A 14,212-nucleotide genomic window follows, 5' to 3' on the forward strand; every position below is an offset into this window, starting at 1 on the left:
AAAATATATATACTAACAAGCAATAATTACCACCTTTTAAGATGGTTGTTAATATGAGGGAGTGATATTCTTATGCTATGAAAGACTACCAACATGAACAATTGGACCAAAAGAAAAGGATATTAATTTAAATGCCCTATTCCCAATCAAGTGGTTACATGTGACATTGGTTTTATTCATACAAAATATATATTTTTTTAGTATTTATAAATGCATTCTTTATCTATGATGTTCATTTAAGTTTAACAAGTACATTGAACTAACTTGCATAATATCCATATAAAGAGACTTCCCTAATGAAAAAGGCTCAAGTGACATTTGTGTACATAATGATCCTTAGACTTGAGATCACCAAGTTATTGATTGATGTTCACTCTTAATAGAGCATTGAACATGAATATTTAAGAACAATGCTTTGATGCAATAGATATCCTCGTAATTATAACTACCTTATAATTTCTTTTGCAAAATATTATTTTTCCTAAGAATTTATATTTACTCTAGACTCATTAATCAAACTTAAATAAACATCAAAGATAAGGAATACAATTACAAATAATAATAAAATATATATTTTGTATGGATAAAATCAATGTCACGTGTAACCATTTGATTGGAAATAAGATATTTATATTAACACCTTTTTTTTATTCTAATTGTTCATGTTGGTACTTTTCATATCATATGAGTATAACTCTCCTATCTTGACAACCATCTCAAAAGGTGGTAGTTACCATTTATTAGTGTATATGTCTTATAGTCAATCAGGTGGTTATATGTGACATTAAATTTGTTCATATTTATTATCAATAAATATTTTTTTATCTTTAATATTCATTTATATTTGATTGATGACTCTAATGGTTGATTAATGAATCTAAAGTAAATATAAATTCCTTGGAACAAAAGTGATTTGCAAAGGAAATTATAATGTTATTATAATTATGAGATTTTTTATTGCACCAAAAGATTATTCTTAAATGTTCACGATCAATGCTCTATTAAGACTGATACATATTATTTTTTTTTATAAAATGAAACAAATATGCTTATAAGTTGAGGTATGAGATATACCTAGAACTAATTAATATATAGATGCTTGTCATATGACATGTTCACTGAACTAACCCAATAAAAATTTCATATGAAGAGATCACCATTATCTATGAAAAGGCTTAGGTGATAGTTGTGTAAGCGATCATCAGTATCTATGTTTTAATCCTAATGACATGTTGTCCTAATCAAGGATAATAAAAGAAAAAATATTAGGTACACCATAAACTATATGAAAGTATTTGAGTGATAAAAAAAGGATTAACCATCCTAGGTTAATTATGGAGAATGTTCTACATGTTCTCAAATAGTATTGATTGTGAAATTCTTGCAGAAGGTGGAATTATATTTGAAAAGAGTTTCAAATCTTATTCAAATGATTAATGACTATAGTGTAGAGAATAAACATAATTTGACAGAGGAATCATACTTCATGTTATAATATCTAAATCAAAATATTCTTCTTGAAGAGAAAATAATTACACTGAGAAACTGCTTACTAAAAAATTAAGTCAAACCACTTATAACTTTTCTAATATTTGGGGGATCATGATATATTATTAAATGATGTACTTAATTTTCAAATATAGATCAATCAATTATTGAATTAATAATAAATTAAATTATTTAGTTTATTTAATCTTACTTGATTTAAAATTATAATTTATATTTAGGCCAACTTATTGGAAATCTGATGGGTTTTACATATTAAGAACTATTGGTTAGAAATTAAAGTAGGATAATTAATCAAGTGTGACTTGATTGTAATTAAGTTTTAGAAGTTGAGGATTAAAATGTAATTTAAATAGGAAATTACAATTTTATCAATTAGGGACTTGAATGAATAAATTTATAAAATTATTTTGAAATAATATATATGATATTATTCAGGTGAAAAGGTGATATTTTTCCATTTATAGGGTTATTAAGTTTTCCTTATAAATACAATGTTATGCCTTATATTGTTTTAGTGGAGAAAAATTATGTAAGTTACAGAAAAAATAAAGCTAGCATTTATAGGCACAACAATCTTTCTCTATTAAAAAAGATTTTAAGAGATTTCTCATTGGTAGTTCGTATGGATTACTATTAGAGGTCAGACACTTGGGCGACTTGTGGTTTTTGATAACCTAGCCTTAAAGAAGTTAATCAAACCTAAAAAGAAGATCTATCTTTAGGTAACTTCTATTTAAAACCTAAATAATCCTTGATTATGTAACGAGATTCTTGAGACTCTTAAAAAAATTTAAATTTATCGTTTTCACTACGTATATGTGTTTTGAAAAACCTAGTTACCCCATCCCTAAGATTCCCCTTACATTCTCATATGTATCTAGGTTTTACTACTTGTTTAGGTGCAATTGGATAACATATATATTATAATGGGAAAATATTCTACTTGTGAAACCAATAAGGCATTGCTCATACCCATACTTAAACATGTAGATGAACTCAATTATTTCTAGCCCCCTGTCTAAGCCTTTTTAATTTGCCTATCAATTATATTTACATGATGAGGGAGTTTTGGTTATGTATCCCTTTTTTAGTCTAGCATTAGCATCTCCAATGTGGACTATGGTGGTTTTGATAGGTCATATGTCATCTAAATGAGTCTTAGACTATTTGATTACCCTGAGGGTTGTCTCCATAAAAGGTCCTTTACCTTTATTTCCAATATTGCTAGCCTTGGGTCCAAATGGTCTCTCTTCTTTTAGTTTGGCCTTAGCATGCCCGAACTTATCTCTCCTCTTTTATTCTAACCTTTTAGGCCTAAACTAGTCTCCTCATAGGGCTCTCCTATTTATAAACACCTCACACTAGTTTGTTGGCCTGTTTAGGTCCATCTTTTATAAATTCAAGAATATCACAAATTTTATCGAGTGTGAGATGTTTTTAGCTTGAGGGTTAGTAGTATTATAATTAAATACTGGATCAACAATAGAGTAAAACACTAATAGTGATTGAGATCTCTTTTATGCAGTCTAAATAAATGTCAAATCAAACCCCGAATGTCTTCATCAATGACCAAAATCAAGGCCATATATTTTTTGAGGTGATTTGATGGCTTAACGATAAGAATTGTTACCTAAAAACCTTCAAAAATAAGAGAAAAACTTTTGATTTATGAAGAAATGAAGAGAAGAGGTGGTTACAGGGATTATATAGGTTTGCCCCTCATTAATAAGGTCTTATCCCCTCCAGTCACGTGTTTCATGATTTAGATATGTGCCACAATCTTTTTTTGTCAATTTTAAATTTTAAAAGGTGCAAAAATTTAACCTCTCTTCCACGTTCTAACGTGTTGTCCTTTGAATTCTCATGTTTCGTAATCATAATTACACTCTTGGATATGAAAACCTTTAGATTCCCTATGATTCACAATCATAGTCACACATAAGGATATTAAACGATGTGACCTTTTAATAGATTGTTTGGATGCAACTTTAAGTCTTTGAGTTGCTCCAAATTTAAAGATTTAAGGTGGGCTACTAATAGGTATGGGATTCACATGCTCTAACCCAAGTCACCCATGGGTGATGGGTTTGAGATAAGCTAACCCGAGCCCATCATACCCAGGAGAGGGCTCAAGCTTGTGCCTTAGAGGTCCCTACACTAGAGTTTATCTGGCTTAGATTTAGGCCCGGGCTTGGACCTAGAGGGTCCCACCATCTTGAGCCAATCACCAGGTAAGGTCTCGAGGATGGCCTTGGAGGTCCTATCTTAGGCCTAAGTGGCCCAATCTGCCACTATCCAAGTTGGGTTCATGATAACCATTCTCGAACCTAACTCTACCATAGTACCCTAAAATTAGGATTAGGTTGCCCATGCCTGAACCCAATTGTTGGGTTTACTTGTGCTAACCAACCTTATGTGTGGTTGGTACTTAGCATTTAATATTAACATGACTTCTTTATCATATAAATAATGTTAAGGCATGCTTATTGACACGATCAAAGAGTTGATGTCTTATTCCAAGTACAGGAGTGTCAAAGTAATAAATAACCCGGCAAGACCAGGATCGATCCATAGGGATGTCAACTATATAAATTTTATATATATATATTAACAAAGAGTTAAAGAGATATTTAAGATGTGAGATTAATGTGAGGATTAAACAATAATAAAAACAGATGTCAAGGTTAGAGGGTCCACTAATGATATTAGAAATAAGTATAGTGTAAACTCTTTTTATTACTCAATTGGAAACCACACACAAAGGAGGTTCCAATCAGATGATTTATCCTTTATAGTTCATTATAAATTTTTAACATTATCATATTAATTATTTTATTTTAGTAACATCATACTCTTAAATATTGTCAGGAATTCATGATGCTAACTTATGTTAATAACAAATCAAGGTCATAACAACGATGTCGGCCAAAGACTATGAAGGATCAAGCATTTATTATACCAAGTGTTATACAACACAAATCTAGATTAATCATTTAACAAGCAAGGTATTAAGAATTAGTAAGATAAAAAGATAAGACATATTAATAACTAACTTTCTTGGATATAAATATTGAAGTTCATGTTGAGTTTATATTATACATATTTTAACACCATTAGTGAAACATTTTCACATTGACAATATTAACTTAGCTAGACATAATGAAGAAGAAGAACATAATTAAACAAGATAATAACATAATTATGATATAAGTTAACGAAGAGTAGTAAAGGAAATGAAAAGCATAAACAAGAGATTAATATAACATGAAAGAAAACTTGAACATTACAAAGAGAGAAAGCAAGAAAATGATCTTGATATGAAAACCAAGATGCCTAAATGAATGACAAATGCTTCTTTTTATAGGCTAAAATTCATAACTATTCATTTGGTAATTGATTATTGATGTAGTGGCCAACTATTGATTTAGTGGACTTGGTGGATAGCAGCACTCAAGCATTTTGGCTGGATGAAATGACATTGAGGCAATCAGAATTTGGCAAAGTGTTCTTCATGAAAGTTGTTGGAAATCATCTCCACTTTCCACCCACAACATTTCATAACATTTGGATCACTACAACTCGAGATATGGATAAAATATTGAGTAGTGCTTCTGGTGGACATGGTGGATAGCCCTCAAGTTATTGTCTGGATGAAATGTCATTGCTAACATCAGAATTGGAGCAGGTGGTCCTATGAAAGTTATTGTAAATTGTCTTATATTTTCACCCATCAAATATGATGTCATTTGGCTTTCTATAACTCCATCTATGGGTAAACTTCTGAGCAGTATTTAGGTTGGATTGCAGGACAGATTCTGACTTCTCTTTTGTGACTAATCTTTGAATTTGAAAACGGCAGATTTGGGTCTTCCACTCTTCATGCAAGTTGTAGGCCTATGTCTGAACTTTCCAAAACAATAAACCAAACATCAATCCAAGGTCCACAGCTCTAGATATGATCAAATGACTGAATAATGTTCCAGTTTGATCCAACATCTCTTCTCTAACCTTATCCCTTTCTTTGTCCTTTTATTTTCAATAGTTAATCACATCAATTAATCCTTTGAATTGTGAGATTTGCCTGCATTTAAAATGAGCATTTACCATAAATTAAAGCTATCTTATATTATCAGACTTGTTACTATAAAACATGCTTAAGTTAGGGAATTTAATGATACTAAAAGTACAATATGATGATATAAAGCCTTAATAATAATGCAATTTTAAGTACTAATCATTTATGCTAGAGCATGCCCACATGTCCATATCAATTCACACTCAACAGTGTAACAACTCATTATTAGTAGCTACTATCTCATATAATTACTTTTTAAATATATTGCATATCCCATATTTTCCCTCTTATTTATGCAAGTTGACATGATTCAAAGGTATATAAATGTCTATGAATCACAAGGTAAAGAATTCAACTCGTTATTTCACATATAAACATAAAAACATTCCTTTTTTTTTCTCCACATCTTTTACCTTTTTTTATCTTCATTTACTACCTATGTAAATTGTAACACACAACTTTTAAGGTTATACTTTTCATGTATACTTATTGATTTAAGTGTTTTATATTAATAAGAGACTTATTTTGTAGGATTTCATGGACCATGAGCCAAGCTCCTCATCTAGAATCTTCGAAGCCCAATAATCAACTCTAAAAAAAGCTTGAAATTTGCTCCACTTTGTCACATGTCATGCTCTAATGGCCAATTCACCCTTTGCGAATAAATAAGTGTTTTGGTCCAAAACAACCATGCTTCAAAGCCAACGAGTAGGTGTGGTCGAATATCTTTGGATCCATATTCTTAAAAAATTTATATATAGGAATTAAAAAGAAAAGGAAAAAGAAAAAGAAAAAGAAAAGCCAGACACAAATTTTATTGTAGCATTTTATGAGGTCGAAAATAAAACTTGCTCTCGGCCGGCACATCTTTCCAATACGCCATTTGAAAGAAGAAAGTTCAATCTTTCATTTTCTGCCATTAATTAATCACGTTTGTTTCGACAGTGATAGAAGATTCATTTTCAATGTGGACTGAGAAAACTGCTTTTGGAGTTTTGAAACCGCTGCTACCTCCTCAACCTTTGAAGATCAAGCTAAAGCAATGGTCAAGAAATAGAATAATACTTTATTTTTTTATTAAGAAAAAACTACAGTTAAAAAGAAAACAAAGGATTTATTTAATTGTAAAAAATATTTTTTTTTATTTTCTATATCTAGTTTTCATATTTTACGTAAGAGAATGTAGAAAACATGAACATTTGATGAATTTGAAAAATTGTTTCCACTTTGAAAATTAAAAAACAAATTCAAATAAAAATCTTTTCTAATTAGATTTTAAGGTTTTACTTATATATGCTTATTTATTTCAATGATATTTTTTTATAATATCATAATATTGTTATCATTTTTCATGATTAAAACAATCAAAAATGTTTTTCTAAACTATTTATAAATTAAAGAATTGATAAAGGTATTTTCTAATTCTATAAAAAAAAACAAATCAGAACACAAAATCCTATTTTTCATTTTATGTGAACATAGTTTTCTAGAAATCAAAGCTATTTTTTATACCAGAAATTTTATGTTCAAATATAATATTTTTTTATTCAAAAAAATTATTTTTTTAGTTTTTAAAATTTGTATTGAGTTTTGAAAACAGATTTTTTAAATTCTCCAAAGTCTTGTTTTTATAAAATTTTCACTATTTTCAAATTAATGAATAATATAATTTTTTTTATAAACAAACACTTTTTGGCAACAATGTCAAATATTAATGTTTTTCTTCTTACATTTTTATATTTAGTTAATATCATAAATTTATTAATTTTACTTTAAATACAATGTAAAATATTTTTTATTAATTAACAAGTATAACTTTTTCATGATAATTTTTAATTTGATTACTAGATTACTATTTTATAAAATAATAGTATTTTATAAATTAATATTTTATAAATAAAATTAATATTTTATAATTAGAAAAAAAAATTATTAGCAACCAGCCCCAATGTCCCTTTTATTTCTTCAAAACGTTTGCCGAGGAAGCTCTTAGAATCTTCTCCAAAGCAGTACTATAAATTGAAGTTTGAGAATTAGGTTTTCTCCATCATCAGGGAGAAAAGGGTTGACTTTTCATGCTGCACATAGTTTTTAGTTTTTATTTTTTATTTCTATTTACAAAAAGAGAGGTCCTGGATATATTAAGAAAAACTAAAGCAGCTAGGGAATTCATTGTTGCAGTTGTTGTGCTGCAAGCTCAATTGCACTATGTGCGAAAGTGCATTTTTTTTTTTTGCCATGTTATTTTTTTTATTGATCTTTTATGTTGATCTATTTTGTTGATATTTTGTTTTTATTTTCTTGTTGTGGCCTTCTTGCATAAATAGAGAAACATCTTGCAAAAATTTGTTTGAATTTTCTGTTTTCAAAGAGATTAAAACTAGAAGAATTTGATAATTAGGTAAAAAGACAACCCTTAAGGGAATAACATAAAATTCAATGGCAGAAAGCAAGGGAAGGAGAGAGAGAAAAAAAAAGAGATAGAAGAAATAATGGTCTTCAACATCACATCATGGCAAGATAAACACCACGCGTTGCCTTATAAAGAATGGCCTCCCGAGAGAATTCCAGTGACACTAAAAAAGTTCATCTTTAAAGATCGAAGAAGCCTATATACGACACTCACACTCAACAGCTCTCCTTACACATTAGCACATGCATTACATGCACCAAATATTTTTTGCTCCTTTTGTTTAGTTAGTCCCTGATTTTATCATAACCTTCCAATTGAGTCCTGAATCTCATCCCACTCAAACCCAAACCCTCTCCTTTTAATTTAGTATGTGAATCTCTAATAACTTTTTAATTTAGTACCTAAATTCATCTAACACAAACTCAAAGGAGGCCCAACTAGAGAGAGAATAAGAGAAGAGAGAAAAAAATTAAGACAGTTACTGAATTGAGTCTCAAATCTTATCCCACCTTAACCCATGCTCTCTCCTTTCAATTTAGTTTGTGAATCTCTAATAACTTTTCAATTTAATATCGATTTTAATCAAACACAAGCCTAAAGAAGGCCCAACCGGGAAGACAATAAGATAAGGGGAAAAAAAAAAAAGATAGCTACTCAACTAGGTTAGTGCATTATGATCATGTTCATGCTCTAAATCATGAATTTGACTAAGAGTGATCTAGTATATTATCTCATTATTAAAATAAAAAATTTCATTATTTTTTTAAACGGACTCATGTTTTGATCAATTATTCAGGTTATCTTTGAACATATCATAACAACTACATTATATCTTGATAACTCTAATATACTTTAATTTAAAAGTCAAGTTAGGAAAGTAATTTACCCAAAAGGTTTAAAATTTAAAAATTAACACGCTAAACCAAGTTTAGAGATATTGTACAAGAATTCTTCATGGTCTGCCCATTTTTCACATTCAAGAAAACGTCGCATATAATTTATTTTAAAAAAAATGGAGTTCGGACAACATTGTTTCCACCGTTTCAATTTGATATATTATAAATTTATGTTCAGTATCCGCAACAAAGCATGAGTTTTTATAGTCAGATTAGGTTTTGACCAGGTACATTTAATACATTACAAGTTTACGTCGATTGTATGGAAAAAAAAAAAAAAAAAACCTCATAAATATTGACTCCTTGGGTCCGTCTCCGCAACGGAACTATTGATTTTCTACAGGATATGTGTGACTACTGAGCTATAATTGAATGGAATTATGCTACACGTGGTTACCAGGTCTCAGCTTAGTTCAGTCCTGATTGGCAACTATGACTCACTGAAAGCTTTTGAAAGGCCTCGTACGTTCATTGAATGGTATGTGCAGCTGACCTTTATAAGCAATGCTTTCCTTTTCCAACTTGTAGGTGTTTCACAGAAACACGGCTATATGGTATACAGACCAAATTAAGCGAAATGGTACAGACAAGAAAACAGGGATGCTCTCAGGTTCTCTGTTTCTAAATCAATGTTCATTGGAGAAGTTCAGGTACCAAAGAACATAGGAAACCTGGGACTTCCACTTGTTTACTTCTGTGCTCAACAAACAGTACCATAATTCCATTTAATCTTGTAGCATCTTTCATTATAAGCAACTTCAGCAGTTGCAACATCAATTCATTCTCTAATGTCCTTCGTTTAATTCTTAATATTGCTTCGAAACCCAGTGATCTAGCCGAGCACTCAAATTGTCTTACAAGGCAAGCAACTGAGCACCGCAACATGGTTGCATCACATATTCCCACGTAACCTCTGATTTCCAGCTGAACTCTAATGCACGAAGGCTTTCTTGTCCTCACCTACGGGAGAAGATGAAGGAAGCATATGAACAAGGTCAACTCATCAACACATTTCACCTTTAATCCTAAAACAAACTTGCCTGTGGATCATAAGAGTTTCCAGTGTTGATTTAATACATGCACACAACAACAGAATTGTCTTCACAAGAATCCACACTCTCTTTTCTTATGATCTGAAACACTCTGTAAGGTCAATTAGAAAGCAGTCCTGATTTTGAGATATTTTATGACAAAAAAATGGGTTCTTAAAGTTGCTGTGAGAAAATTAATGCCAACGCAATCACTAATGCCTCCATAATCTATAGCCACAAACAAAATCTAACAGCATATTTCAATATGTTAATTTTAACAACTTAATGTTCTAGTCAATAAATTGAACAATTTTACCATTAGATTTACAGAAATGCATATTTACTAACAAGAGTGAGCAAGATCTTAAACATGAACTCAAGCCTGCACATGCAATTTGCTAATGTGAATACAAGAACAAAAAACACAGAGAAATCCTTGGTTGGTGTATCCTTCAACCAGAAAGATACAATTTTTCTAACTTGCCACCAGCTATAATGTTGACACGCAATCCTATTTGTAGCATTCAAAGCACTTGCTGCAATCATAGAATATTAAATGCAAAACATAGACCTGGTGCTCGTTATGATACAAACATCTAAGTAACAATCAAATGGTCAATTAGAATGCAATCCTGATTTTGAGACAGCAATGGTCGATCACTATCACAAAGAAATCGGTTGCTTTGAGTGTTGTAAGAGCATCAATAATTAGGCACTCACCTAGTGCCTTTCTAATCTATGACCACAACCAATACCTGCCAAAATATTTTCGGACTTTAAATTCATAAAATAATTATTCAGTGAACCAGTTTAACAAGTCTAACATTCCATTTTTAAAATATTCCAAAAGAATAAAACTTTACCATCTTCTCTGAATATCTTTTAATTTGATATGTTGGAAGTCAATTATGGCAATGAAAAACATATTTACCATGTGCGAGCTCTTAAACTTGGCCTAAAGCCTGAATATGTAATCTTTTGAGATGAAGACAAGCACATGTAGCAGAGATGGCATAGAAGTTGTGGAAGTTAACAGCTAACCTTGGGTTGATTTGGGTTTCCACCGAAAAAGAAAGAATTATTTATATTGACAAGCAGTTAAGGCAGTGGCCACAATTAGAAGACAATCGAAGTATAACATAAACCTGGTTCCTATTGTGCATCAAATATGCAAACTCATAGAATAAGAAAGGCAGGCAACCATGCTACAAAAATACAGGTTCATTAATTTTTTTATGCTAGATTCCTCTCTTAAATCTGCAGCTCATAATAATGAAAAAAAGTAGGAGCCAAGTGATCATGTAACCGAACATGAATCAACAATCACAAGGATCAACACTAATACAGTTGCCCTCTGCGCCACCACATCACATAATAACTCACAACCAGGCGTCTTTAAACAATTGTTGATATCGTCTTGCAAAAGAATCAACCCAGCCCACTATAACTTCGTCGTTGAAATGACATTCATATAATTTATGAAGGATTGGGCAAAAGAACAGTTGATGGAAAAGATACAGACCCATTATTGGGAGCACCCTGGATATTGAGAATTGAAGTAACCAAGTTGTATATCTGAACATTCTCGAAAGATGGCACTTTTCGTCCCCTTGCAAACTGAGGACCATGGCCAATGAAAATTGTCCTCATGGAGAAAAGTGCATTGTCATAACCATGTGCTCCTCCACATTCTTGCCTATTAGTTCTCTTCTGCTCCACCTTAAAACCCTCGTCAATCATCCCTATTATTGGTGGAATTCTATCACTTGCTGCATAATGAAGCCTACTAGGCAGCTCCTCCTTAAGATACATTTTCAAATTCTTTCCATTTTGAACCTTCCCCGATTGCAACCCTTCATTCATCTTTGCAACAACAGCCGACGGTGCAAAACCAGGTGGCGGACGGATTGCAAGCAAAGGAGTATAGGACTGAACCCATTCAGGTAAAATATCAATCCAAGGAGCCAAATCATCCAAAAATATCAACTTTTTATCACATGTACCAACCATTCCATGATCACCAACCATAATTATAGTAACATCCTCAAAAACCCCTCTTTCCTCTAATCCATCAATCAACTTCCCAATCATCCTATCAATTCCAGCAACAGCCTCAGTAATCTCCGGATCATCCGGTCCCACCTTATGACCCTGATGATCAGGATCCTCAAAATACAAGGTCATAAACACAGGAATCTCACTATCTGGCAAATCAAAATAACTCAAAACGGTATCAACACGTTCATCAAAAGGAACAGAACCATTATAAAACATACAAAACTTTTGAGGGCAAGTCCAAGAACCTTTATGCACCTCAGAACCAGGCCAAAAATAAGTAGAAGCCTTTAACCCTTGTTTAGCCACTGTCTCCCAAATTGGCTCACCAAGCCACCACTTGGGCTCATGACTTGCCATTGTAAAAACTTCTCCAGTTTTTGGATCAACAAAATGATTGTTAATAATACCATGATAAGCAGGGTAAAGGCCAGTGACAATAGAGTAATGATTAGGGAATGTAAGAGAAGGGAAAACAGGAATCAAACCCGTTTCAGCTTCAGTCCCATTAGCAATCAAACGATGAATATTTGGTGTAGGGGTCTTGAACTGGTAGCCAAACCTGAACCCATCAGAAGAAATCAAGAGAACGACCGAGTGGTTGAGCTTGGTCAACGGACGCGTCGTCGCTTGTAGAGAAGCTGAGGGGATTTCTGTAGGAGTAGCAGAGGGAGATGAGGAGGAGGAGGAAAAGAAGAGAAAGGCAAAAGCAGAAGCAGCGGAGAGAGCGATGCAAGTGACAAGTACAAGAGAGATGAAGATTATGGAGTTGGTCGTGTTTTTGTGGTGTGGATTGGAAGGATCAGTAGCGGAGTCTGTGTTGAAAGAAAGAAGAGAAGTGGATGGGCTTGGTGGGTCTTCTTGAGTTGGTATTGGTGTTGGCTTCGTTGATGTTAAAACTGAATCAGAACCCATGTTTAGTTTTCACTTCTGTTTCTGGGTTCTTTCTATGTGGATTTCTGGAAAGAAGAAGAAGAAGGGAATATGTAGTGAGATGCAAGCAATACAAAGGGTGGATTGGGACTTGGAAGGTAGCTATCACCTGCAAGAGAGAGGACTTGTCTTGTCAATAGGGTTGGTGGAGCTGGAGCTGGTTGTGGTGCTGGTGCTGGTGTGCTGGTTTTGGAGTCGGGATGAAGGATGAATTGGGCAACTAGAATATAAAATGCAAATAAATGGTGAATTAACACGGTAGAGAAAAGATTCCGTGAAATTACATAATCTGACAATATTATATTTTAGAAATGTGATATTTTATTAATGTTATAGTTTAGAATTGTGACATATTTAAACTATATTATTTTATTAAAAAAATTATTTTGTGTTAATTCATTATTTATTTGTATTTTGTATACATGACATTTGATTACGTGTCGTGGTTGAGAATCATAATAAAAATTATAATTGATATCACGGTTCTGAACCGTAATATTTTTTTAATATCGCAGTTATAAACTGTAATATCAATTTTAATTTTGTCTTGATTCTAAACTATGATATTTAATCAAATGTTGTGGTTTAAAACCATGATATCAATTATAATTCAAGATTGATTTAAAAAAATAGTCGGATCATTTCTAAAAACGGTTAGATCATTTTGACAACTGTCCAATTTTGAAAGAAAAATATGTTTTGAGCCTGAAAAGAAGGGATGATAACCACATTGACACAACCATACTATCATTACTTATTTCAAGCCATGGTTTCCAGTTTTGTAAAACCTTTACACCCTTCATTGCTAATACCCGAATAAAAATGAAAAGATATCAATATGAATTTTGTGACGGGATTGCCTAGGGGAAAGAAGGGAAACAATGCAATATGAGCTATAGTAGATCGCTTGACAAAGTCTACACTTTTTTTGCCCATGAAAATGATAGGCTCACTTGATAAATTGGCTACATTATATATGATATAGGCTTATTTTATTCAAATAATGCTAATCATGAATCAGAAAGTTAGGTATAGTTTTAACAAAATTTGAACAGAGTTTTTCTATATAGGAACTATACCTAAAATGTTGTCCTACTTTAAAAAACCTGCAAAAAAATCATAATAATCAAACTCAATAAATTCTCACATTTTGTAATTACAAGTAGCCTTAGGAATGTAATATATATATAAAAATAATTCAATAATGCAATATTCAAGTAATTGAAATCCAAAAATATATAAACATAACTCAACAAATTCTCATATTTCGTAATTACAAGTAGCCTTAGGAATGCAAAAT

At 31.7% G+C, this 14,212-nt stretch overlaps 1 protein-coding gene across 1 annotated transcript; it reads right to left on the bottom strand.

Moving 5' to 3' along the window:
* Nucleotides 1-10,981: 10,981 nt before the first annotated feature.
* LOC7484671 (uncharacterized) lies at nucleotides 10,982-13,126 on the bottom strand. The gene has a single exon (XM_002309188.4). It carries the CDS (start codon nucleotides 12,892-12,894, stop codon nucleotides 11,401-11,403), a length of 1,494 nt encoding a protein of 497 aa, XP_002309224.1. The 5' UTR covers nucleotides 12,895-13,126; the 3' UTR covers nucleotides 10,982-11,400.
* Between the last annotated feature and the right edge of the window lie 1,086 nt (nucleotides 13,127-14,212).

This window comes from Populus trichocarpa, chromosome 6, assembly GCF_000002775.5.
Source record: "Populus trichocarpa isolate Nisqually-1 chromosome 6, P.trichocarpa_v4.1, whole genome shotgun sequence".
In the NCBI taxonomy this organism is placed as follows: domain Eukaryota; kingdom Viridiplantae; phylum Streptophyta; class Magnoliopsida; order Malpighiales; family Salicaceae; genus Populus; species Populus trichocarpa.